The 26548-nt window shown below is 40.8% G+C and overlaps 1 protein-coding gene across 1 annotated transcript in view; it reads left to right on the forward strand.

Annotated features, from left to right (window-relative positions):
• Positions 1–26548, forward strand: part of FNDC3A (fibronectin type III domain containing 3A) — a 200191-nt gene that overhangs the window by 10485 nt on the left and 163158 nt on the right. Inside the window, exon 3 of the mRNA XM_065417117.1 lies at positions 14498–14626. Coding sequence (XP_065273189.1) covers positions 14528–14626 — 99 coding nt within the window. The 5' untranslated portion in view covers positions 14498–14527. The remainder of the gene's footprint in view (positions 1–14497; positions 14627–26548) is intronic.

Raw genomic sequence — 26548 nt, forward strand, 5'->3', positions numbered from 1 at the left:
ACTAGATTGATATGAAAGTAAATCTTACGAGTCCCAACTTCAGTTTTTCAATGCACTTTAAATTTTTGTACTGAAAAGTTGCGTATTCTACAATTTATCAGGAGGTAGCTTCATCTTTTCACAGCAAAGCAGGGAATAACTAGATTAGGTTTGTTTTTTGCTGCCTAGGAGGCAGATGTGGATTAATACTGGGGAACAGAGAGATCTCTTTCAGATTAAGAAGATAAAGACAAGTAGGCACATTGACAAAAACTGTAAATGTCTGCATACCACTGTAATAAGATAAACAATAAGTGCACTAGAATGCCTAATGATGGAAAGAGGACTTTGGCAATAACTCTCCTTCCTCTATCTTTTCATAATGTCTGTCAGTGATATACTGTAATATCTGGCTGTAACTATGTAGACTCATAGACTTTAAGGTCAGAAGGGACCATCGTGATTATCTAGTCTGACCTCCTGCACATTGCAAGCCACAGAACCTCATAGACCCCTAACCTCTGCCTCAGTTACCGATGTCCTCAAATCATGATTTAAAGACTTTGTTACAGAGAATATACCATTTTATACTACTTTAAACCTGAAAGTGACCTGTGCCCCATGCTACAGAGGAAGGCGAAAGATGCAAGAGTAATACGGAACCTAAAAGATTCCATAAAAATCTAATGAGAATTTCAGTGGTGAGGACTATGCCATGGAATACTATATTTTCCTCTTATCCTCATCTTAGTCAAGTTTAACACAATGAAAAAAATATATACCTACAATACTAGCAAGATGCCTTCTATTATTCTGAGCTCTTAGAGAGAAAACTTTCTCTTAGTTGCTTGAGAGGGATTCCTGAAAAGAAATGGTGAAAGAGGGCCAGGAGAGACAGAACTGAATAGTGTAATCTTTCGTCACTATTTATAGTTAGCAGTTTCACTATGTGCTACAAAATGAGACATGATCCCATACTTAGTCCTGCCATGAGTGCAGGGGACTGGACATTGGCCTGGGATGGCGAACTGCGGCCAGTGAGAGCCGTGATCGGCCGAACCTGCGGGCGCGGCAGGTAAACAAACTGGCCCGGCCCGCCAGGGTGCTTACCCTGGCGAGCCGTGTGCCAAAAGTTGCCGACCCCTGGTCTAGATAATACTTAGTCCTGCCATGAGTGCAGGGGACTGGACTAAATGACCTTGTGAGGTCCCTTCCAGTCCTACAATTCTATGCTTCTATAATAAACAGTCTTATTAAAAAGTTGGGGTTTTTTTTATTATGATTTTGGAATAAGGGAGGTAGTCTTGAAACTTATCTTTCCCTTTCTGTTGTCACTGTAAATCCAATGATGTGTGTCTTTATCAGCAGCTGCTGCCATTGCAGTCTTGGAGAGTTCCCCTTCCACACCTGCAGAACACCTGACCCCATGAGGGGAAAGTAGGAGTAGGAAGGACATGTTTAGTGAAATCCTGCAAGCCGGTGCTGCATCGGACTGCAACCAAAGGGCCTGGAGGGCTGACACAGCAGAGAGCATTGAGAAGGGACAGGAGAAAGGCCCAAGAAACCGAGAAGGCGATGCACCAACACATAATAGGGCTTCTCAGGCAGCAAACACAAATGCCGGAGACGCTGGTTGATGTACAGGTCCATGTGTCTGACTCTTCACTTTTTGCAGTCCTTAGAGAACTCCATGGTAGTGGCTCCCTACATACCCCACATGGCATTCCAGCCTGTATCCAGCATTCCACATGGCATCACAGGCTGTATCCATACCTCTACCACTCCATGTCAGGGGACAGCAAAGAATGGTATACATGTAGCCACAATGGACTCTGTGCACTGAAATGGACAATTTTTTTCTACCTTTCTAATTTCAAAGTGCCATTCTGTTAATTTATATTTACAGTTTGTATAGCATTGCCTGTTTTTTCCACATTGTTTTTCTGTACTGTTTTTGCCACTCAATAAATTTGTTGGTTTTTTTTTTTTTAAATAAAATTGTTTATTAGTTCACAACACGTTGTAGAGTGCATAGGGGTACCCAAAGCATCCAGTACATTGTAAATGTAGAGCACCAGATAACTCATTGGGTGTTTTCCTGAGCCTGTCATATTTATAAAAGTACACCAAGCACCGCATAGGTGCTGTTAGGAATTAAAGCTTTAGGCCTAGAGAACTGTCCACCACAGCCTGTTAAAATGCTCTTTTAAAGCCGCCTTTAATGGCATAGTTTCACATTCAGCTCTTGTAATAGCCCTTGTGTCTGGCTGTTCAAAATCAGCAGACAGATGTTCTACCTCCACCGTGGTGGTAGCTTCCCCCATTTGCCTCAGAAATTTTGCAGGACACAACATGCAGCTATAACCACTGGGATATTGTTTTAACTGAGATTCAATCTAGTGAGTAAACATTGTCAGCGTCCCTTCAATCTACGAAAAGCATATTCAACAGTCATTCTGTACCTGCTGAGCTGATAGTTTAATCTTTGCTTGGTGGTAACCAGTGTATGGTTTCATGAGCTAGGAGAGCAAAAGGTAGGCTGGATCCCCCAGAATCACAATTGGCATTTCAATATAGTCCGTGGTAATCTACCAGTGAGGAAGGAATGTCCCTGCTTGCAGCTTTCGGAGCAATTCTGTGTTCATAAAGATGTCATGCACCTTCCCTGACCAGCCCCCATTGATATCGGTGAAGTGTCTCCAATGATCCACTGTTTGCATAACCCTTTTTGTTGACGTACTCTGTGGCAAGGTGGACTAGTGCCAAAATGGGGATGTGTATGCCATCTATTGCTCCACTGCAGTCCAGGAACCCCTTCGCTGCAAATCTATCTACTGTGTCCTGCATGCTGCCAAAGGTCTCAGTCCTGTGTAGCAGATGATGATTAATGGCCGACACACTTGCATGACAATGGCACCCGCCATGGATTTTCCAACTCCAAACTGATTTCCCACTGACTAGTAGCAGTCTGGCATTACACGTTTCCAGGGTGTGATTGCCCCTTGCTTCTCAGCTGTCAGTGCAGCTCAATTTGGTGTCCCTCGGTGGAGACCTGGGGAGAGGTCAGCACACAGATCCAGAAATATATATATGGCCTTTTGCATCCAAAAGTTCTGTAGCCACTGCTTGTTATCCCAAACTTGCATTATGACATGATCCCAGTAGTCAGTGCTTGTTTCTCAGGCCCAGAAGCAGCACTTCACTGTCTGCAACTGTTCCGTGAACTCCACCAGCAAACTTGAATTGTTTTATCCCTTCAGAATCTGTCCTTGAAGGCATCATCATGTCCCCTGTTGTTGTGGTTGTTCCTGCGAGTCTCCAAATATAGGAGAATCACGTGTCCTGTATTTACAACAATCATGAGAATAATGCATAGCTCTTCAGGCTCCGTGCTTCTGTTATAGATGGTGGACATCAAAAAGTATAACAGGTTTGTAGGATTTAAAAAAAAAAAAAAAGTACAAAAATTATGGGATGGGGTGGCAAGCTGCATGCTGAGAACTTGACCCCCTACCTCCCAGAGATCCCTGAGTGAATCATTTCTATCCCACAACACATTGCAAAATTTTTCCAAAAGGCATTGCTTTTGGGGAGGGGGGGCAATACTGGAATTACAATCCATCGTGCATTGCACTTTGCATTGACACAAGCATTCCTGGTAGATATGTCCAGTGCCACCACAAGCTGCTAAGTATGCATGCACGCGAGTGATATACTAACTTCAGTGGCTGGATGCTGCTGTAATTTGTGTCAACCAAAATTTGTAGTGTACACGTGCCCTAAATCACTTTAACTGTTCATAAAACTTTGATCTGTTAGCACTGGCAAAACAACTGTGTAACTTTGGGCTGAAGCATGGAACTAGGCCACTGAACTGTAATTGCCTTCAAAGTTTTTGGGTGGGAGGTTGCTTATCTAGATTCATTGTGTTGACTTTCTGCTTGTTTTTCCCCAACAGCCTCATATAAGCTAGACCCTTATATCCATACAGGGAAGTCTAATAACAGTATAACTAGACAGTAACTTTACCTCACTGACTAGCTCCTCCTGGCCCTTGGGCTGTGGGTAAAAGAGCAAGTGCCTGCTGGAGCTGGGGACGGAGGGAGGAAGGGAAAAGCGAGTTTAAGCCGGGATAGGGGGGAGGAAGAGAAGAGTGAGCTGCCGCCGGAGCCTGGGGAAGCACAGAATGTAAATTTCTGTGCCCATATACAATATTAATAAAACTATTACATCAGTATTATTTAATAATTACATAGTAGTTCCATGTGTACTACAAAGATCATACTAAAAACTACCACTATGACAGTGAATATTTGAAATATTTTTTTAAAAAGAGGAAGCCAGTCAAAAAGGAGGAAATTACTTGGCATGGAGTTCCCTTACTAATATAATTGAGTCACTGTATGTATTCGTACCCTTAAACAAAAAAGGAGGGCAAGAAAAAATGATTACTTGGCAAGGTTCAAGAAGTTTTTGAGCCAAACAGATTCCTTACTAAAATAAATAAATTATTTCCAATCCTTGGGGAGTTTATTGAAAGGAACCTAATGTGATGGGGGGTGGGAGGGGAGGGATGTAAAATGGAAATTAGGAGGTCCAATAGGTATTTTGAAGAACTATTAATCAAAGGTGTAAAAAACAAACTTGGGGTCATCTTTCTTTTTTTGCAGCATGTAGTGAAATTGTATAGGAGGGCATTGTAAATTAGTGAAGAAAGGGTACACTGTTCAGTTCTGTGTCTCCAAGACCTCTTTCCTCATTCCTTTTGAGGGACCCCTCTCACAGGCAACTAAGTGCTTAAAAGCCCCATTCAGCAAATTGGGGCCTGTTGTGGTAGGCACTGTGCATGCAAAGAACAAAAAGACAGTACCTGCCCCAAAGAGTTTACAGTCCAAGTAATGGATGAGACAATAAGTGGATACAACAAGCGTGTGTGTTGTACTTGTTTGCCTTCTTCAGATGACTGGTTTGTCAAGGCCTAATTTCCACAAAACGATTTTCCTTAGGTGTAATCTATTACCTCTTCAAGAGTTCGGTTCTCTGTATTAGCCAGGAAGAATCTACTCTTGCTGTGGCTCATACTCACTTTAATCATACTGGCTCTATTCTACAGCAGCTACTGCTTTCCTTCCAGCAGAAATGCCTTGCAGACATGCAAAAAATTTCTATGAACAGACCCAGCTCATGGGTCAATTGGATCCTTTCTGGAGGCTCCAGGTTTTACCGTTGTCTTTCCGTAAGTGCCCTCATTTGAAAACTATGGCTGAAACCTTTGCAGTATTGATTTACAGCAGAGCAAGTTGGAAAATTGAATTTCTGTCCTGCAAGAAATTTTGGCATTTTGAAATTTGTATAAAAAGTCAATCATTAAATATTTTAATTCTGAAGCATCTAATGATCATGTCTAAATGTTTTGGATAATGTTGAAATATTTTAGAATGTAAATACATTATAAATATTAAGTAGTTATATACTTTATTTTTACATTGTGAATATTACAAATGTAAAAGTCAGAATGAAACAAAATGAGAAAGTTGGAATGAAATACTCTATTTCTATGTTGTATCATTTTGAAATGTTTGTCAAATTTCATTGAAATTGATGCAGTCCTGCAAAACATTTGTTTTCACGAAACTGCATTTTCTGATGAAAAGCTGTTCCATCTAAATTTTTTCATCCAGTTCTAGTTAATAGTAACTCTTTGTCTAAAATGGAAACAAACATCTTAGAAAGGACAAAGGACATTTAAAAAAAATTCCAAAGTAATAGGAGGATTAGTTTGTGAGCAAGATGGAATTCTGTGACACTGGGTTTTGCTCTGGTCGCTGGATCTGAAATCTAGGTGTGGAAACCTGTTGAAACTACAAACAAAAATATTGACAAAACCCCTTTAGTAGCTTTGGATTGTAGTTCTTGTTTGTGAAAACTAGTGCTGTCGATTGATCGCAGTTAACTCACGCGATTAACTCAAAAATTAATTGCGATTAAAAAAATTAATCACGATTAATTGCACTGTTAAACAATAGAATACCAATTGAAATTTATTAAATATTTTGGATGTTTTTCTAATATATTGATTTCTATTACAACACAGAATACAAAGTGTACAGTACTCACTTTATTATTTTTATTACAAATATTTGCACTGTAAAAATGATAAACAAAAGAAATTATATTTTTCAATTCATCTCATACAAGTACTGCAGTGCAATTTCTTTATCGTGAAAGTGTAACTTACAAATGGAGATTTTTTTGTTACATAACTGCACTCAAAACCAAAACAATGTAAAACTTTAGCACCTACAAGTCCACTCAGTCCTACTTCTTGTTCAGCCAATCGCTAAGACAAACAAGTTTGTTTACATTTATGGGAGATAATGCTGCCCGCTTCTTGTTCACAGTGTCACCTGAAAGTGAGAACAGGCATTTGCATGGCACGGTTGTAGCCGGCGTTGCAAGGTATTTACATGCCAGATATGCTAACCATTCATATGCCCCTTCATGCTTCGGCCACCATTCCAGAGGACATGCTTCTATGCTGATGATGCTTGTAAAAAAAAAAAAAGTTTTAATTAAATTTGTGACTGAACTCCTTGGGGGAGAATTGTATGTCTCCTGTTCTGCTTTACCTGGATTCTGCCATATATTTCATGTTATAGCAGTCTCGGATGATGACCCAGCACATGTTCGTTTTAAGAACACTTTCACAGTAGATTTGACAAAACGCAAAAAAGGTACCAATGTGAGATTACTAAGGATAGATACAGTACTCAAAGGTTTAAGAATCTGAATTGCCTTCCAAAATCTGAGAGGGACGAGGTGTGGCGCATGTTTTCAGAATTCTTAAAAGAGTAACACTCAGATGCAGAAACTACAGAACCCAAACTATAAAAAAAGAAACTCAACCTTCTGCTGGTGGCATCTGACTCAGATAATGAAAATGAACATGCGTCGGTCTGGTCTGCTTTGGATCGTTATCAAGCAAAATCCGTCATCAGGGTGGTTGAAGCATGAAGGGACATATGAATCTTTAGTGCATCTGCCATGTAAATATCTAGCGACGCCGGCTACAACCGTGCCATGCAAACACCTGTTCTCACTTTCAGGTGACACTGTGAACAAGAAGCGGGCAGCATTATCTCCTGCAAATTGCAACCAAACTTGTTTGTCTGAGCAATTGTCTGAAGTAGGACCGAGTGGACTTGTAGGCTTTAAAGTTTTACATTGTTTTATTTTTGAATGCAGTTATTTTTCTGTACATAATTGTACATTTATAAGTTCAACTTGCTTGATAAAGAGATTGCACTAAAGTACTTATATTAGGTGAATTTAAAATATTTCTTTTGTTTTTTACAGTGCAAATATTTGTAATAAATATAAACTGAGCACTGTACACTTTGTATTCTGTGTTGTAATAGAAATCAATATATTTGAAAATGTGAAAAACATCCAAAAAATATGTAAATAAATGGTATTCTGTTATTGTTTAACAGCATGACTAATATTTGTAATCGCGCGATTAATAGCAATTAATTTTTTTAATCGCTCGACAGCCGTAGTGTAAACATGTAAAAAGAATCTCTTTAGCATGCTTAATAATTCTGGTAGCCCAGATACAGACCTTGTGGGTCACTGCCTAATTCTATATATTCTGATATCACCCTCATCACTGTAATACAGGGTTCAGCAACCTTTGGCACGCGGCTCGCTAGGGTAAGCACCCTGGTGGGCCGGGCCGGTTTGTTTACCTGCCGCGTCCGCAGGTTCGGCTGATCGCAACTCCCACTGGCTGCGGTTCGCCGTCCCAGGCCAATGGGGGATTCGTTCTCTTTCATTTTCTGGCAAGGGGGAAAATTATGTATGGTCATTTTGTTTTGGTAGGGTTCTGTTTTAGGGTTTTTGGTTTTTTAAAACATGCATGCTGTTTTGTGTGTGTTAGAGAAGGCTAGATTGAAGAAGTGTGCCTCACACTTGAAGTGGAAGATGGTGAGGTTTGTGGTGGTGTATCAGTTGCCCTCCTGCACAGATGAGCTTTTATCTTTATGGTAGAAATTTCCATTGTGCCTGAGGAGTGAAGTTGCCATTAGCTCCTGTGGGAGCCTAACCACAAAAGAACCCTACTGAAGAAAGTATGCGCACCAGCACCGCTCTCCGCTGCAGCCCATTGGAAGAACAGGGCTTCTGAGTTTCTGATTCACAAGAGCTGTAAGAGGACGCAGGCTGAAGCATATACTGACTGCTTCACAAGGAAATTGGGAGACTCCCCTATCTTCAACATTTCCAGTACATCACCATGCTATCTAGGCACAAAATAAAACATTATTTAGCATTGACTTCATTTTGAAGGTTCCTGTTGTTCCTTTTATGCCCTTTTATTTGTTTCCCCCCTCTTTGTAGTTTATCATTTATCATAGTGGTAGTGCCCCAAGACTCCAATCAAAATCAGGGCCGCATTGTATTAGGTGTTGTACACAAACAGGTGTAATTTTTAACGCCTTTTTTAAGAGAGTGTCAGGAAAATAGTTAGGTGAGAGCTCCATCTGATCTTCAGTTCTGAAGTTTGGGGGGCAGACGGGAGGGGGACCTGTCATGGACAGTGCTGTGGTCCTGCTCTCAAGTCTTTGAACCTAGGCTCTGTCAACTTGAGTTTTGGTTCCCACTGAGTACTTTTACCTTGAATTGTTGTGGAATTAGAAAGGGTCTGTAAGGTAGATAGGTCCTGATCTGTTGAGGGCTTTAAAGGCAAAGGCTAGAAGCCACTTAGCTGTACAAATAACACTGCACACGTTGTGAAGCTCGGTTATGTGCTATGTTAAGAGTGACCAATGTGTCTTCTGCTTCTGTGATCTAGCTGATTTTATTTTTGGCATATCTCATAGAAGACTGTCATATGGATGTGCTGCTAGCTAGCCAGAGATGGAAGTGTAGTTTCTGGTATCGGTATGTACAAAGGAGATCCAGAACCCATGTGTTTGACCTTTAATATTTCACGAGGTGGCTGAGTAACTGACAGAGATGTGCATCCCCAGGAGTGCAAGCAGTGCCACAAGAATATGAAGTGACCAAAAAAACTCAGTGTTATAAGACCTGGGAAGACAACTGGTCCACCTCAGGGTAATAAACTTGCCCATTTAATGATAAACTGGATTAAATCCTTCGGACTTGCTCAACCACGCAAACTGATGGCTTGATAGCATGCAAATTACTTGTGAGCTAGGTGGAGAAAGAGGAAAACAGGAACTCCGTGAACCATAGGAATGAAGAATCTGACTGCTAGTATCCCATGATCTCTTTGGGAAGACCTGTGCTGCTGACATGACAGAAGAAATAGTAGCTAAGCTGGTTCAGTGGGAAGAGATGATGTTAGACCGTCTAGGTATAGTAGGGCCCTACCAAATTCACGGTACACTTGGTCAATTTCATGGTGATAGGATTTTTAAAATTGTAAATTTCATGATTTCAGCTATTTAAATCTGAAATTTCATGGTGTTGTAATTGGGGGAGGAGGGGGAGTTTGCAGTACTGCTACCCTTACTTCTGCGCTGCTGCTGGTGGCGGCACTGCCTTCAGCACTGGGCAGCTGGAGAGTGATGGCTGCTGGCAGGGAGCCCAGCTCTGAAGGCAGAGCCACCACCAGCAGCAGCACAGAGTAAGGATGGCATGGTATGGTATTGTCACTTTTACTTCTGTGCTGCTGCCTGCAGAGCTGGGCCTTCAGTCAGCAGCCGCCACTCTCTGGCCGCCCAGCTCTGAAGGCAAAAGCGCAGAAGTCAGGGTGGCATGGTATGGTATTGTCACTTTTACTTCTGTGCTGCTGCCTGCAGAGCTGGGCCTTCAGTCAGCAGCCGCCACTCTCTGGCCGCCCAGCTCTGAAGGCAAAAGCGCAGAAGTCAGGGTGGCATGGTATGGTATTGTCACTTTTACTTCTGTGCTGCTGCCTGCAGAGCTGGGCCTTCAGTCAGCAGCCGCCACTCTCTGGCCGCCCAGCTCTGAAGGCAAAAGCGCAGAAGTCAGGGTGGCATGGTATGGTATTGCCACTCTTACTGCTGTGCTGCTGCTGGCAGGCGCTGCCTTGAGAGCTTGGTATCTGGCCAATAGCCACCTCTCTCCAGCCGCCCAGCTCTGAAGGCAGTGCAGAAGGGTGGCAATACCGCAACCCCCCTAAAATAACCTTGCAAACCCCCTGCGACTCTCTTTTGGGTCAGGACCCCCAATTTGATAAACACTGGTCTCCCCCATGAAATCTGTATAGTATAGGGTAAAGCACACACAAGACCAGATTTCGTGTTTTTCACAGCTGTGAATTTGGTAGGGCCCTAGGTTTAGGACTTGTCTACATGGGGAGTTTAGTGCAGAGTAAGCTAGTATGTGAATTTAAAGTGTACTAGCCACTCTGCACTAACTACTTACAGACTCCTTTACTTCCACTCATACTTTGCACTGAATATCGTCGTGCACTAGCTACTCCACACTTGCTGCTCTGGGCTTTTCCCCCCGTAAGGTTTCTGTATGCTTACAGCTCTGTGTTCCAACTTAAGCCCAGAGCAGATTTACAACAGAGTTTCAGCCTGGGAGGAGTAAATAAGTTAAAATGGTCAGTTGTGTTGGGTTTTTGGACAACAAATCTATTTTTATATTGTAGGTTACATAACATCTTTTCAGTTGGTCAAATAAGTATCTCCAGTATTTAGCTGTAGAGGGTTGAGAGACATTAAGCTGTCTTTGTCAATTCTCATGTTAGCATAAGAGCTTTTCCCTTGTTTGATACTAACAAAGACAAACTTGAAGTGCACTGAAAGGAAATTGTATTAAATATGCTGTGAATAATGAACATCAGCACTGTTGTACCTCACTATATAGAAGATGTATCTGTGCTGGAAGAAGTTTAAACTAACATTGATAAAACAGGAAGGCTAGGTTAGCTGGATAACCTAGAAGCAGGAAAAAAAACCCAAATGAAACCATTCCTGGTTATGTTGCTCCTCAGATTATTAGAATCCACTGTCAGCACAATGGTAAGGATGATGGTTGCTTGCTTCTGAAAGTCCTTTGAGTCTTTCTGAGGTGTTCATTGAGTAGATAGATACTGGAGAATAAGCATAGTTTGCTATATAGGAAGTAGATAGAAAGTATGAGTTAGTTGTGATGACTCCAAATATTGACACGCTCTAATCAAGGCTTTTTAGGAGGGAGGTGTGTGTTTTATTTTTTTTTAAATAAATCTTGAATAATTTTGTGCATTTCCTGCTCATTTAAAAATATGCTAACTCAGTGTGGGTTTTTTAATTCAATTTAATTTTTGTATTGTGACGTTACATTCCATATTCTTTATGGAAATATGCTTATGATATGGATATGTCATAACTGAGATATATTTATTCCCCTTGACCTGTCAGTCACCTGGGAAGGCACTGAAAATGCGCCTTTTTCAAAAAAAAATTCTCCCTGGGCTTCTGTGACTCTGTCCCTCTCTTGGTTCTTATCCTACTTTTCAAATCATTCCTTCATCATGTCCTTCAGAGGGTACTCCTCATCCCACCTCCAACTTTCTGTGGGTGTTCCATAGGGCTCTGTCCTTGGTCCTCTTTTCTTCTCCCTTTAAATCTTATCTCTGGGTAATCTCATCTGCAGATTCAAATTTAACTACCATCAACTGTGTGGACCTTCGCTCCAGATAACTCCTGTTATCTTCTGTACAAATTAAAATCTTGGCCATCTCTCTGACATCTCCTCATGGATGCCAAGCTTAAATATGGATAAAATAGAGCTCTTAATGTGCCCCCTAAAACGCTTCCTGCTACCTTCTTTCTCGATTACTGTAAACAACACCACCATCCTGCCTATCATTCTCTTTGACGTGGACTTCTCTCTAGGTCCTCCCATCCAGGCTATATTTAAGTCTTGCAGATTCCTTTCTGGATAACATCTCTAATATATGGCCTTTCCCATCCATCCATTCATTTAAAACTCTTGTCTAGGCTCTTATCATCTTGTCTCTCAATTACTGCAATATCCTTTTTTCTGGCCTTGATAAGTGCACTCTTGCCCCACTCATATATGTTCAGAATGCTGCTATAAAGATGATCTTCCTAGCCCATCACTTTGACCATGTCACCTCTCTGCATCCCTCCACTGGCCCCCACTACTCTGTCATATCAAATATAAGCTGTTCATCTTCACTTTCAAACCCCTGACCTGTCGCGCCCCCACCCTACCTATAATATCTCATTGGCAATCAAGAGTCGACTCTTGCGTCCAATCAGACCATGATACTACCCTTTATTGCCCACTTGTTAAATTTTCAAACAAGCACCTTCATATTTTCTCCTGTGCTGCCCCTCAGGCCTGAAAGGAGCTCCCTGTAAACATCTGCAAAGCTATCTCATTCAAACCCCTCCTTTTCTGTGATGCTTACAAAAAGTTTGGCAACATTTAAGTGGTGGGTACGCTGAGACCACTAAACAATGCAATCATGTTGACTAATATTGTCTCATTGTTTTTCTGCACTTCCCCATCTGACTGTATCCATCTGTTGTCTCTTATTTTATATTTTGATTGTAAGCTTGACCATGGGCAGGAACCATCTTTTTGTTCTGTATTTATACAGCATCAAGCACCGCAGGGCACTGGTCCAGAACTAGGGCACCTAGATGCGACAGTATTAAAATAAATAAATAAATAATGAACGGACATTAGATTACATTGTACCAGTGCTCTTGTTCATAATGAAGCTAGACATTTGTGCACTTTCAAGACTTTCTAATGTAACATAGTGCCCTTAGATGAGTTGTCAACAATGAGAATTAAACCTTGGACCTCTGGGTCTAAAACCATTAGTCTCTACTGACTGACTTACAAGGCTGACATCTGTTGGCTCAGAGGCTGCAGTGAACTCATAAAGCTCTGTGGTTCAGCCACCAGAGGGGGCCAGAGACCTACAGAGTATAATTGTGGGTTATGCTAGCACAGTGGTTCTCAACCTTTCCAGACTACTGTACCCCTTTCAGAAGTCTGATTTGTCTTGCCTACCCCAAGTCTGACCTCACATAAAATCAGCTTACAAAATCAGACATAGAAATACAAAAGTATCACAACATACTATTACTGAAAAATTGCTTACTTTCTCATTGTTATCATATAATTATAAAATAAATCGATTGGAATATAAATATTGTACTTACATTTCAGTATGATCCTTGAGGCTGTTTTTTCACTTGTGGGAATTGTCTGAAGCTCAAGCCCTGCCATGTGGAGCTGAAGCATGTAACTTAACTTCATGTGACTGCCTGTGGTGTGGGGTCCTGTGCCACTGCCCTGCTTGCCACGGCCTAATGCAGGGGAGGGCAAACTACGGCCCGCGGACTGGATCCGGCCTGTCAGGGCTTTCAATCCGGCCTGCGAGATTGCCAGCCCCGTGGCGCAGTGGGGCTAAGGCAGGCTCCCTGCCTAGGTAGGTTCCCTGCCTGCACAGGCCCTGTGCAGCTCCCAGAAGCGGCTGGCACCACGTCCCTGTGGCCCCTGGAGGGGGGGGTAGAGGGCTCTGTGCGCTGCCCTTGCCTGCAGGCACCACCCCCCACAGCTCCCATTGGCTGGGAATGGAGAACTGCGGCCAATGGGAGCTTTGGGGGTCGTACCCACAGATGAGGGCAGCACGCGGCGGAGCCCCCTGCCCCACCCCACCCCCAGGAACTACTGCCGGACATGCTGGCCACTTCCGGGAGTGGTGCGGGGCCAGGGCAGGCAGGGCGTCTGCCTTAGCCCCGCTGTGCGCCACTGCCACCCCGGAGCCGTTTGAGGTAAGTGGTGCCGGGCTGGAGCCCACACCCCGAACCCCTCCTGCACCCCGCACCCAAACTGCCTGCCCTGAGCCCCCTAAACCCCTGCTGCACCTCTCCTGCACCCCATCCCTTAGCCCCCTCCTGCATTCCACACCCCCTCCTGCATCCCAACCTCCTGCCCTGAGCCCCCTCCTGTACCCCTCCCTCCTGTACCCCAACCCCTTGACCTGAGCTCCTTCCTGCACACCGCACCCCCTCCCGCACCCCAACCCCCTGCCCCAGCCCTACATTCATGGTCCTGCTTACAATTTCCCCACCCAGATGTGCCCCTTGGTCCAAAAATTTTGCCCACCCCTGCCCTAATGCCAACCTTGCACTTGCAAGCCCCCCAAACCCATCCCATAACTCCCTCCCCGTGGGCTGCAACCCCCAGGTTGAGAAACAATTATCTAGATGAGTTGAGTATCCCCTAGATGACCTCTGAGTACCCCCAGTGGTACACGTACCCCTGGTTGAGAATCACTGTGCTAGCATTCCAAAATAACCTTAGAGTCATATTTATGGAAAGGTCCTTTGAGATGTGTTATGAAAAATATTTATACTGGTGCATTTAATTATCTTGTTAACTTTACTTTTTAACACTAAAGACTATTTTAAAGGATACTTACTATGAAATCAGTTTTCACTTATTAAAATATATAACATGCACATTATGTAATTTTGGTAGTTTTTCTTTACAGGTGATCCTGTGAATTAATGTTCCATCAAAGATGGCAGAACACCCGCCACTACTGGATACCACTCAGATTATAAGTAGTGAAATTCCTCTTCTACCTGCCCCTATTGTTAGTGGGGATGGAGCACAACAGGTAAAGAAACTTCAACACCTTTGCTTTCTTTTATGCCATATATACAAAAGAAATGTGGTTATGTACCAGCTGAAGAGGTGGGATATTTGAAAAGCTCCAAATCCTGAAAAACACCAAAATGCTCATTAGCAAAAGTCTTGAAAATAATAGTCACACCATTCCAATATCTCTTGAGAAGTCAGTGTAGATCTAGGCTGACTGTGTTTCTTGTTCACTTTTTAGGCTGTGGAATAGAGAAACTGCAGTCTGAGTACTGCAGTTGCGAGATTCTGATCCTTTTCTTGAGACATTTACATTGCCTATAGAGATTGTAAATATTTCCACAAACTTTTTGATATTTAAGATGAGAGCCTGTTAGCAATTATCATAGAGTTTAAGGCCAGAATGGACAACCAGATCATCTAGTTTGATCTCCTGTATATCACAGGTCACAAACACCACCCAGCATCCACACACTAAACCCAACAACTGAAATTAAACTGAAGTATTACAGCCCACAAGAGACTAAACTGGTGTGTGCCACAGGTAGAGAATAGGCAGTACCGAGATGCACCAATGCCAGAGTTTCCTGAAATGGCAAGGAATTGATTAAGTGAGTTATACCCAGATAATCCCCACAAATAACCCACATCACATGCTGCAGAAGAAGGCACAAACCCTAGGTCACTGCTGATCTGACCTGGGGGAAAATTCCTTTCCAACCCCACATATGATGATCAGTTATACCCTGAGCATGCAAGCAAGAACCAGCTAGCTAAGCCCATGAGAGAGAGAATCCTCAGTGCCACCTCAGAGCACTGGCCCACCCTGTCCTGTGTCCCATCTCCAGCCATGGCCATCTCTAATCCTTCAGAGGAAGGAGACAAAAACAAAAAAACAAAAACGAGAATACATTGATGGGTGAGGAGTGTGTAGAAATCCCGTCCTGATCCTTGCAATTGACCTGTTGAAGCCCTGAAGCTTGAGATTTGAGGGGCACAAGACATACATGAGACGAGACCCTCAGAGCTGCCAAGTCCTGCCCCCATGATCACATGCAACCCTGTCATATAATCCCATTCATAAATTTATCCATCTCTCTCTCAAAACTAATTAAGTTATTTGCCCCCACAACTCCTATTGGGAGGCTGTTCCAGAATCTCACTCTGAAGGTTTCTAACCGTCTTCTAATTTCCAGCCTGAATTTGGTCACAAGCAGTTTATACCCATTTTGTTCTTGTGCCAACATTGTCCTTTAGCTTAAATAGCTCTTAACCCTCTGTGGTTCCCTTTTCAGCCTTCTTTTCATTAGGCTAAAACAAGCCAAGCTCTTCCAGTCCCCTCTTATAGCACAGGCCCTCCATTCCCTGGATCATCCTTGTAGCTCTTCTCTGCACCTGTTCCAGTTTGAATTCATCTTTTTAGAACATGGGCAACCAGAATTATATGCCATATTCCAAATGAGTTCTTACCAGTGCCTTGTACAATGACATTAATATGTCTGTGTCTGTATTGAAAATGCCATGCCTGATCCATCCTAGGATCACATTTGCCTTTTTTGCAGCTGCATCACATTGGTGACTCAGTCATCCCGTGATTGACCAACACACTCAGGTCACTTTTCTTATCTGTCACAACTGATGAGCCCACAGCTTTTTGTAGAAATTCTTCTTATTAAAGCTTAAATGCATAACCTTGCACTTTGTACTATTGAATTTCATCCCATTTCTGTGCACAGAGGGTGGCTGCAGTCTTCCTCACTGCAACCGTTTCTGTGGCCATCTTCCTGGCTTTATATTAGCCCAGCCCACACCTACTGAACTAAGCTTCATCTTCCAGTCAAGGGTTGCTTCTCCAGCCTGATCCCTGCATGTGTGGCATTTTACATTAATTGGCCCTTTCTCGGCTTCCTTATTCCTTTCAGAAGTGATGTGTGGTAAACATCCCATCACACTGGCACAGTCTATACCCCGGTAAACCCATGTTGTATTACATCTCGTTTTCTGTTTACCTCCATAAATTTAATTATTCTTTCCTTTGCAATTTGTTCTAAAATCTTGCATACTATTGAGATCAGACTAACAGAGCTGTAATTGCCCACAAGCATATGTACGACATTAGCTATTCTCCAGTCATGCAGTAGTACCCCAAATAGATTTATTCAAAATCTTTGCTACTAGACTAGCAATCTCATGTGCCAGTTTTTTCAGTATTTTGGGGTGGAAATTGTCTGGTCCCTCTGATTTGAGCGCATTAAACTCTTCAAGTTTTTCTTCCACCTCTGTTGTGGTCATACCTATTTCTATGCGCTCATTTCTATCAGCCATCCTACCTTCGTACCCATGTTCCATATTATCCTCCTTATTGAAAACAGACATTGTATTAATTTAGTTTTTGGGCTTACTTAGATTATCTTTAAGCTTCTCCCTATCCACACTGCACACAGACCTCATCCTTCTTCATTCTATTTTTATATAACTAAAAAACTGTGACTACTTATATTAATTTCCTTGGCAAGAACTAATTCAGCCTGGCTTTTAGCAATTCTCACTTTATTCATACAATTTCTAACCTCCAAGATATAGCTTTCTTCACTGATCAATCTCTTTTTCCATTCGCTATGGGCTTTCTGTTTACTCCTAATAACCTTTTTGAGATAATTATTCATCCAGATGGCTCTGGAGTCTTTCCCTACAAGTTTTTTCCCCCTTGCTTGGGATGCAAATTAAAGATAATTTGTGTATAGTTGATTTAAAAGAAATTCCAAGCCTCCTCCACATTGAAGCCCTTGAGCTCTTTAGTCCAGGTGACTTCTTTAATTCCCTTAGTTTCCCAAAATCTGCCCTTTTGAAATAAAAAAACGTCCTTGATGACCTGGTTTTGATTATCCTTCCATTTAATTTAAACTGAATCATCTTGTGATCAGTCAATCCAAGGTTATTTCCTATGACCAGCTGTGATGATCGGTGTGACACAGGCTTTCAGTAGAGACCTTACATGACATGCTTTGACAAACTATAGAGACCAGACCCAGGGAATCCCTGTGACCCTATGCACTCCTGTGCCCTCTGCCAGTGGATCCCAAGAGGTCCCTGGGTCACATCAAGTAATGTTTCAAAAAACCTGGTACCAATATAGATGCCAATTTTGTTGCTTCGGGAAAGTACCGTATAAAACCTGTTAATGGTTCCTCAAAACTAATAAAGAACATAATATACTTCTTATCAAGCCAGCAGAAAATGTGCACTGTATGGAGCAATATTATCCCACAAGGAAGAAGGACTGCATGACCTATTGACAGTAGATCTTTGCTACAATAGACACTTCATATTCATTTTTTTCTTCATTCTACATATGTTTGTTTTTGCATTAATGAAAAACAAGATCCCTATACGTGTCCAAAACAGGCCCATTTGGGGAATGCTTGTGAATGCTACTTCTAGCCTTGGGAGAGGGATCATGCCAAAGACACAAAGGGATGCTGTCATGGGTGACCTGCATATGCTCCAAGAGTAACAAGGGAAATGGGAGTGGAAAGAAATTTTAGAAGAGAAGCCTGGTTGCTTGGCTTTAAGGGGAAATGGAGTGAACTAGCCAAACTAAGATCCAGTATGAGGTCAAATTGGGATGAGAGCTGAATGAGGCTTAAATGAAGAGGAGGCGGAACTGTTAAGTGTTGTGGTGAGTGTATGGACAGAAGAGTGTGGGGGAAGAAAATATGATATTCCAGTTTGCTGTGTCTGAGAATGTCTTCTTCCTGGTATTAAATACATTTCAGAATTTTTACCTACATTGTTTAAAAAAGATGGCAATTATTATATAATACAGGTAGAAATTATTCTGAAATTTTAAAACAGAGCTTTTATTTAATAAAAATACAGTTTTAACTACTTTTAACCAAAAGCAGAAGTAAGCCATCCCTGACAACTAAACAGCAACCCATTAAGCAAAAACTTGAATAAAATCTATGGACATATTAAAGCTTACCTACTCACTTTTCTCTCTAGACATTCAATACTTCTGCTTAAATACTTTCCTCTTTTCATACCCTTTCTTCACATATTTCTTTCTTTTCTTCCCATTTCTATTCTTCCTTTACTTTTAGGTACCCACGTAAGTAACTTCTCTCTATCCCCTCCAAAAAATGAGGCTAATCAATCTGCCCTTTCATACAGCTTGTTTAGTAATGACCTCCAGGGTTTGAAGAAGTTTCTATTTTTGAATGTCCTTTGGGGGAAGTTTTATTAAAAGGAAATATATTCTGTTATCTTTTTACTAAGCAAGAAAAGAATTTGAACCAAGAACCAAACGAGATTAAATTATGTCTCTTGTTAATTTTTTTAGAAGTAAAAAGTTTGTAGTTTATACAGTATCTATCCTTAGAGAGTAGCCATGCATACAAACTGGATATAACCTTCAGAGGACAGTTAACAGATTTATTTAAAATAATTCTACAAAATATGTTAGCTAGGTTTTCAGTTAATAACAGTTAAGGACAGCTAATACCACTTTTTCATTTCCAAGTTCCAAGTTATATAACAGATTTGGCTACAATTTAGCATCTCACAAAAATTAGCAAAACTTTTATTATCAATTGATTTGACTTTGTTTTTCTTTTGTCTGTGTAATATAATACATGACCCTTAAATAATTTGGAAATGTATTTATTCAGTGTCAGGAACTGGAACTTTACTGGAAACATTTATTACTTTTCTTGTAGTGATTTAGTTAATGCTGATTTCTAAATACTTTTATGTTTGGAACTTACAAAAGCCAGGACGTTCAGAATTGTAGCTACAACTCTATCATTAGCTCATCCAATTGAGACCCCATGGTACAAGAGCTTCAGAGCATTGGGTGATTCTGCACGTTTTGGAATACATTCTAGGGTGACCAGATGTCCCGATTTTATAGGGACAGTCCCAATTTTTGGGTCTTTTTCTTATATAGGATGCTATTACCCCCTGTCCCGATTTTTCACACTTGCTGTCTGGTCACCCTATTTTATTAGTTCATAAGAATTTATGAGCATCTCTTGTTTACATCAGTATAAGAATATCCCTCTATATACATTGTAGTATTTTGCTGAGTTATGTATGAAGCATCATAGTTTTAACTCTGAACTACATTGCTGTTATGTGAAGGTATCTGTTTCAACCTAAATGTCGTTTCACTGTACTTTTAATCAGTTTCATTGTTTGTTTTTTAAAGATGTGGTATAACTTGCATTAATACGGGTTTTTGGTATTGTGAAAGATTTCCCTAGCTTTACCCTTGTAATGTGTTCTAGTGACTGCAGTGAGAACTTGTGCCATCATTATGCTGATAAACATGGAGCTATACACAATATCCTGAAAACTAGCTATTTCACATGCTTAGCTACTATTCAAACAGATATTTTGCCCATTTCAAAAACACTTTCACGAAATTACTACAGAGTTACTCCCTCATTCTACAACAGAGTTATAACAGAATCAGGGGATCAAGTTACAACAATTGTAATTTCCAATTGGGACAGAATTTTACTGTGTCACTGCAACCAAGCTAAAGCCTTGGATTGCCCATATCATAACTGGGTCCCCAGACTCCATTATAGTTTTATTGATATGGCCTCTGTATTTTAAAAGAAACTATTTTTATTCGTAGAGGCTGGCTACAGAAATATATCTAAAGCCTGGTGGGAAGGAGCTTCAAGTTACTCAGATAATTAAAAATATATATTAAGAACTTTTTACATTAGAAATTGACTGTACAATGTTTACCAGTCCTTCATAGCAAATTGCCATGATTTAAAACATCTGAGATCCTAAACACAGAAAACTAACATTACACAGGATGCAATCTAAAATGTATTAACAGAATATGAAGAATCCATTTATTTGGTTATTGTTTTAATGAAATACTTTGTTTATGATTTCAAGTTATATGTCTTTATCCCTCTCCTTCACCTGTAGTACATTGCTTGTTTTCTTATTCTTAGACTGTGAACTTTTTAGAGTAAAGTCTGTGTGACCAGCATATACTTAGAGACTCTCTATTTGCTATCATATAGTTTGTATGTGAGAGAGGAGGGTATCTTTTGTCATGTAATTTAGACCTCTATTGGGCACATGAGTCAGAATTTTCTTCTGATCACTGACTCAAAGCTTGAGCCTATGCTCATTGAAATCAGTCGTAAAGCTCCCATTGACTTTAACGGTGCAGGATCAGAGCCTCATTCTTTTGAGGCTTATTTACCTAGAATACAAGACAATAGCAAGTGGACAGGGATGAGGCTCTGGAGAGAACAACCCCATAATTGAAATGCATTTATTTTATCTTCTAGGAGGAATTTTTTTCTGTTTCTTATTAATAGTGAAGATTAAATTAATTAGATTAATTTATTAATATAAAAAGATTAATTGCTTACAATTTTTCAGTATTTTATTCCTGTGATTACTGATCTGTGGAATAGACATGCATTTTTCCTAAGGATAGGATCAATACTTTGAGAGAGAGAGTCTTTCAAAATGTAAGATTTTTTCATGTGGAAGTCAAGATTAAGATGCCTTTGTTTACTGAAAACTAATATTCTGAAGAACTTTGAAGATTATCCCAGAAGTGAATAAACTTTCAAATGTAAAATGAAATCCAAGATGATTAAGACTGAGCATTTGTTGCGTTAACATGAAGCAGTTTTAATGCATTATAAATATGAAAATATAACTTTATGGTCTAGCAAATTAATAAAAAATTGCTCACATAGCATATGCAAATGAACATACATATAGTAGTGTACTTACTTCAGTGTGGAATCATTTGATTCTCATACTGTACAGTGAAATGAGACCACTTATTAAAAATAGCCAAATAATTTAAATTTCCTAATTTCAGGCATTACATTAGGAGCCAGATTGTGATACCTTGACGCATGCTGAATTGTACCATATATGACAGATAGACCCATGAAAGTCAATGGGATTATTGTGCAGGAATATATTATTCAAAAGTGAGCAAGGGTATTACTACCTGGCCAAAAGTGATCTGTTTTTAAACAGGGTTTTACAGAACCTAACAGGAATAGAAATGCTGTTATTAAATCATTTTATATTTAAAATAAAATTGTTTTAAAAATAGAATAAAAAAGGCTTTGCCGAATAACTGTATAATTTACCAGCTCAGCCACAAAGTCTGTTTGCCTGCATTGTACAAATATGATTATGAAAAAACTGATATTTTACTTGGCCTGAGTTAGTGGGATAGTAGATATTTGTGATGCTGTTTATAAACGTTCATCTGCAGCCTTTTTGAACACAACAACCAAAAGGTAAATGTTTATTTCCCATGTTAAACTGCATAAAATAGTAAACTACGGTTTAGATTTTTGAAAATGTAGTTTCTGGGAGGAGCTCTGGAAATTAGGCAGTAGCTGATTACATTGTTGCCGGTATGTGCACTCTGATCACCTGCTCTTTCTCTCTGTTATCTGTTACCTCACGGTGAGACATGACAGGATTTTTGTCATGCATAGTCATCACAGAGTCAGCCAGTCCATTCTTCGGTGAGCCCCTCCTGCCTCGGTTGTTCTGTGGGATAGTCTCACTTTCCCAAGAGGGATAGGAGCAGGGGTGAAAAAGTAAACTAATGGGCTTACCGGTACACATGGTAGCCGGGGTCCTGGGCAAGGTGGGTGGGTGGCGCTGGGCCCCCAGAAGGGGCGGGGCTGGGGCCAGACTCCCCCGGCCAGCCCTTCAGTGCTGCCCGGCCTGCAATTTAAAGGGCCTGGGGCTTTGGCCGGTGACGCGGTAGCAGCAGCAGTGGCTGGGAGCCCCAGGCCCTTTAAATAGCTGCCGGAGCCCCAGGGAAGTGGCGGCAGCCGGGAGCCCTGGGGTGGCGGGGGCGATTTAAAGGGCCTGGGGCTCCGGCTGCTGCCGGGAGCCCCAAACCCTTTTAAATTGCCGTGCCCCGGGGCAGCTGCCCCTTTTGTGCCCTCCCTCCCCCCACCCCCCATCAGCGGCCCTGCCGGTACAGTCGGCTGTGTACCAGCTTTCTTACCAGATCGCCATACCTTACCGTACTGGCTTACTTTCACCTCTGGTTATGAGACCCCAAAAGATGTAGTCTCACCATAAATAGACATTCGGTAGGCTGCCCTGTTCCTCCAGCAGTGTGCAAAGGCACGCACTGGGAACAGAGCAGTTAGCTGGTGGAGACACAGTGCCCCCACTTTTTTCCCAACTAATCCCAGTTCTGATGGAGTTCCTTAATGCTGTGTGTGAGGAATCTAGGTTGGTGAGGTTACCAGGCCTTCTCATCCCCCAATTCCAAGCTCTACCCAGATTCAACTCAGGCTAGTGGAGCAGGGCTGGCAGCCTCTGGCTTTTCATTGCCACACAGTTCTAGAAAGTTCTGAGAAGGATGAGTGCTGTTCAGAGAGTGTTGTTCTTCCCTTGCCTCAAGAGGAAGCCGATGTCTTGGCTAAAAAGAACTTTAACACACTTGAAGCAATGCCCAAAGTAATGGATTTTGTCCTCTGCACAACAATATTGCAGTGCGCTCTTCATGAGTGTAAAGGTTCACCTGTACAGAGCTCAGTGAAGGAGTAGGATGTAAATTGTTAATTCTTTGTCTCCAAACTCTGGATTTGGATTTTTTAGCAGAGTCCCAGATGCCCCAGTGGTAGATCTTCCACTGATCAGTTGTGCTTCATTAATATATCTTACACTAAATACACTATTGCTATTTAATATGGTTAAATACTTGGCATCTGGAAACATTCATGTTTATGTCTGTTTATATAAAACATGCATCTGTCCAGTTAGAAATACAGGGCCAGATTTTCAGCTGGTGTAAATCAACATACATTTATTGGCTTCAACAGCTAAGTATCTGGCTCATAGTATATTAATAACTTTCAAATCAGTACTAAACAAGGATAAATTCTGTACGTCAATTTGTAACTGAAATCACTCTTACATTAAATTAAAAACAGTTTAACGATGTTATTAAAAATGAATCCAGTATTTAAAGAAAATGGTATTTATTTTGCCTAATTAAGGATGTCCTATGAAAATCACAAATAGCTACACTTAACCCTAAAAGACACAAGATTAATACTGTTAATACAAACCTTCAATGAAGAAACAGCTTGTGAGATATTACAATAATAAATTACTATTCCACGATTATTTGCCTAATTAAATGTATTGTACGTTAATGCTTCCAAAACTGTTAAAATTCATACCTGACAAAGAACTTATATAAAAGATCTGTTGATTAAAACGTAATTATTCCATTGTCATAATGATCAGTAGATAGAATCTTGTAATTGTTTTCATTTCTGTTTATTTCTACCTATGGATCTAAGTTTGTAGTGGAAAAAATGCACAGTATGCGGCTACTTAAATAATACAATGTTCAATTTTTTTTTCTACACTCGGACTCTGATCCTGCAACTATCTCCATGTAAGCAAACCGCTGAAGTCAGTGGTGTTCCACAAGGGCATAGGGCCTTTTCTCTGTACAGGTTCCAGTCTTTATTTTGCAAGTGGTCTCAGCTAATTTTAATATAGCATCAGTTGTGTTATCAGTGTAATACAGAAACGTATTAATTCTAGAAAAATCATGTATTTAACTGAAGAATGATCCTGTTAAATGATTCTGCTATGGTTGAGATTTGCTTTTAAAACCATGTTGACTGGGAAACTTTCTCTCACTCTTTCTTTCAAGTATGAGTTGAGGTGAAAACATTTGAATTAAAAAGGAGCCTTTAGCATTATCAGGTCTCCACCTTAGTATTTCTGCAAGAAATTGCTCTTTTAAGATTCATAAGTTTTAATATTAAAAGCTGTACCTGGGTGGTATTGGCCTGCAGTAGTAGAAAGAATAATCTTTCTAATCAACAGAGCAATACAAGATAGATATAAAAATGACTGTAGAACTTCAAAGGATATCCACTTTATTACTCTGGCCTTTTGATTATTAAATTTTTAGTTATAAAGTATGAAATTCTTCGTTTCAATGTGCAGAGTTAAGCAGAGATGCTGGTGAATATTTAAACTAGTTTACATCTCATTTGTGATGTAAATTCTAATTAAATTCTAATTTTGACATTTTTCTTGCTGAAAAACATATGATAGATGAGCGATACTCAGACCTTAGTGATCAGCATTACCCAAAAGAGCCACAGTAGTGTGAATTCATTGTTTCATTTACTATTTTTATATATATAATTCCCCAGCGAAATGACTGACCAAGTATTCTACAATTGGTTAATAACATAATAAAGGCATCCTGATTGATTAATAACTTGGTTATTGGTTAATAATTAAATCACACAGTGTTTTAATATCATGTGCTGCACTTACGGTTCCCAAGCCTCAATCTAAGTATCACTGTGATAGATCATCATGCTGTAGCTTGCTTTGTTTGTCCTTTTCTTGCTGCTTAAAATCAGACACAGTAATACATGTTATATTAGTCTCTTTTTTTTTTAAGAGAACAAAATCTGTGCTTTTAAAAGTCAAAGGCAACTGGGGAAAATATATAATTTTAGCACAATTGAGACAGCATCTCCTCAGGTGGTGTTCTCCTCTCCCCATTCTGTGTTCTGCCTTCATGAAGGACAGCTGCAGCTGTTTCCTTGTCTTTTATTTCATCATTGCTTCTATTGTACATGATACTTTGTGTTTAACTTTATTTTCTGGGATTTGCTGGGGTAGATTTTAGTTGACAGAGAGAGAGGAGAAACTGTCTTCATAATGTGGAAAAGATCTGGAATTATGGTGACTGGGACCTTTCTCCATAATACCCTCCTAGTACTGCCAATCCTATATTAGAAAGAACTCCACTTTTAGGGTACTGGGTATGGTGGGGAAATGTTCTCCTGGTAGAGGAGATTTTTATAGATGACATTTACACTACTGCTTTCCAATTGAACTCATATTCTGGGGAAACTCTTGAAATATATCAGATTAAAAAATCTAAGTGCTTGTACTTCACAGATTTTTTTCTGTATTTTTAAGACATTTGCAAATCCACAAATGACTTTTTTCTTTAAATGAGGATTTTCTCTTCCAGCCAATTCTGTCCTCCTCTACCAGTGGTCCACAGACTTTTCACATCGCACCCTCCCAACCCCTGTCTGCACTCCTCTCCCACTGGAACTGTGGTCAGCAGCTGGGGCTGGGAAAAGGGCCATGGCTCTGGGGGGGAGGGGAGGGATGACAGAGGTAAGGGGGCTGGGGCCAGGGGCAGAGCCACAGCCAGGGCTGTGGCTGAGTGTGGAGCCACAGCCAGGCCAGGAGTCAGGGGCTGATACTGTAGCCGCAATTGGAGCAGCGCTGGGGGCAGAGTGGGGCTGGGTGGTGCTCCCTCTCCCCGCCCCTGCAGGGCGTGGCTCAGGCCCCTTTGTGCCCCCATGAATATTCCTCCACACCTCCCTAGGGGATGTCAGATGTCATAGTGAGCAGATGTCATAGTGAGCTCATACTGTCACAGTCAAGTCCATGGTCACAACAGTGTCATGAATCCACAATTTTGACTTCCTTGCAGGGAAGGGAAGGGAGAGATTTTACATATACCTGTGTTTGTGAATCCACATGTATAACCTTTTAGGCTTCCTTTTTCCATACAGTCAAATGTGCCATTGGAAGGAGAGGTAGAGAATACAGGTCCATCTGAATGGATCTTGCATGAATAATTCTGTTACCCATGGTGTATATTAAACATATTATAGGCAGCACAGGTCCACCATTTCCCATTATAAGATCCTGGTTTCAGTTGCTTATAACTTTGCCAAATTTAAACTATTTTGGCTGAAATTTTCCATGCCAGATGTTTGCCTCAAGCTTATTTTTTAAAACCTTTAGCTAAAATGATTCAGACATTTCAAGAAACACATTAGGGAAAATATGTTTTCCCCATATTAAAAATAAATAAATATTATAACTCTTTTATTAAGAA

This window comes from Emys orbicularis, chromosome 1 (assembly GCF_028017835.1).
Source record: "Emys orbicularis isolate rEmyOrb1 chromosome 1, rEmyOrb1.hap1, whole genome shotgun sequence".
Taxonomy (NCBI): domain Eukaryota; kingdom Metazoa; phylum Chordata; order Testudines; family Emydidae; genus Emys; species Emys orbicularis.